The 1,691-nt window shown below is 37.1% G+C and overlaps 1 protein-coding gene across 1 annotated transcript in view; it reads left to right on the forward strand.

The window, feature by feature from the left end:
* The window catches only part of LOC107717550 (leupaxin-like), a 4,175-nt gene extending 2,952 nt beyond the window's left edge, over positions 1–1,223 (forward strand). Inside the window, exons 7-9 of the mRNA XM_016524331.1 lie at positions 309–390; positions 540–688; positions 891–1,223. Of these exons, the coding sequence (XP_016379817.1) occupies positions 309–390; positions 540–688; positions 891–1,157 (498 nt within the window). The 3' untranslated portion in view covers positions 1,158–1,223. The remainder of the gene's footprint in view (positions 1–308; positions 391–539; positions 689–890) is intronic.
* The last annotated feature ends 468 nt before the right edge of the window (positions 1,224–1,691 follow it).

Below are 1,691 nucleotides of genomic sequence, written 5' to 3' on the forward strand. Positions count from 1 at the left end.
TATAATTTTTGTTTTTATTATAAAAATAAAATATATATAAAAAATAAAATATATATAGTTTTTATTAAATAAATACTATTATATTTTTCCCCTGCTGTATACGACTCATTTTTGGACCTCAACCAGCTGAGAACTACTGCTCTAGACACAACAACTAAACTAATTAGAGACTATATTTAAATAGCAATAAAATGCAATACTAACTTAAATAAATAAATGTGGAATGTGATTTTCAACTCTTTCACTTCACAAACAAATGAATTATTCTAGCCAATCAAGCAGGTGATCATGTATTGTGTTTTGCACAGAACATTCTAACAGCGATGGATCAAACATGGCACCCAGAACATTTTTTCTGCAGCCACTGTGGAGATCTATTTGGACCTGATGGTGAGACAACTGCAGATTTATCAATTAAACTAAAACAATTTATCACCACACGAATGCCAAGAACATCCCACACTACATTCTGTGAGTCAGCAGATCTGGTCGTCATTTGAGAAATGACCGTTTGTACTGAATGAATCTGTCTTTTCCAGGGTTTATGGAGAGAGATGGTAAACCATATTGCTCTAGGGATTTCTACCGCCTCTTTGCACCCAAATGCTCCGGCTGTGGAGAGCCAGTGAAGGAGAACTATCTGTCTGCAGCCAATGGAACCTGGCACCCTGACTGCTTTGTCTGTGCGGTGAGTGAATTAGTGGCGTTGAAGGCTGGAATGCAATACAGTCATGTGACTCACTCCTTATAAATAAAGAATATGGAGTCAGTCAGTCTGTACTATTGTGTGAGCTTCAAAGGTGAATTCTTCACCTGCCTAATCTATCACTCCAGAACATTCTTCTTCATTAAACGTTTCTTTAATACCCTCTTTCTACATCTCTTTCCAGGACTGCCTGAGGCCTTTTACAGACGGTTGCTTCCTCGAGTTGAACAGTCGGCCCCTCTGTTCCCTGCACTATCACTCCAGACAGGGCACTCTGTGTGGGACCTGTGGAGAGCCCATCTCGGGTCGCTGCATCGCTGCTCTGGACCGCAAGTTTCACCCTGAACACTTTGTGTGTGCGTTCTGCCTTCGGCAACTGAGTCAGGGAGTGTTTAAGGAGCAGGCAGGGAAGCCGTACTGTTCGGTTTGTCATACGAAACTCTTTGTGTGAAAAACGTGACGTTTCTCAAGCAAAATCAAGGTTTTAAAGCAGTGGTTCTCAAATTTTTTAAAAGCCCCCCACCTTCAAAATAATATAAAATATGCAAATAAATATAAAATAAACAAATTAATATAATAATATATTAGAAAATATATTATATTAATTAACCAGGATTCATTTTGTGATTCCAGCAGTGTTAAAACCTGTATTTTCTTTAATAAAAACAATATTTAGTGAGGGAAAATAAACAAATAAAAATGTGACTTCAGTTTCCATCTTGATTTTTTTTTTACATTTCAATTAAGATTATTTTAACATACTAGTATTTTTTTTATTTAAATAATTTAAAGTCACCCTGTGGCCCCCTGGGGCCCCCTAGTGGGCCCCGACTCACTGATTGAGAATCACTGTTTTAGGCTACGTTTACACGACAAAGGTGTAGTCAAAAATGGAAAAGTTTTTGCATTGCATTTTAAAAAAGTTTCACATATACACAACAACGTTTTCAAAATGATTAGCGTTTACACATATCCACGAAATGCA

The sequence above is a fragment of the Sinocyclocheilus rhinocerous genome, unplaced genomic scaffold (assembly GCF_001515625.1).
Source record: "Sinocyclocheilus rhinocerous isolate Xijiao unplaced genomic scaffold, SAMN03320098_v1.1 scaffold813, whole genome shotgun sequence".
Taxonomy (NCBI): Eukaryota; Metazoa; Chordata; class Actinopteri; order Cypriniformes; family Cyprinidae; genus Sinocyclocheilus; species Sinocyclocheilus rhinocerous.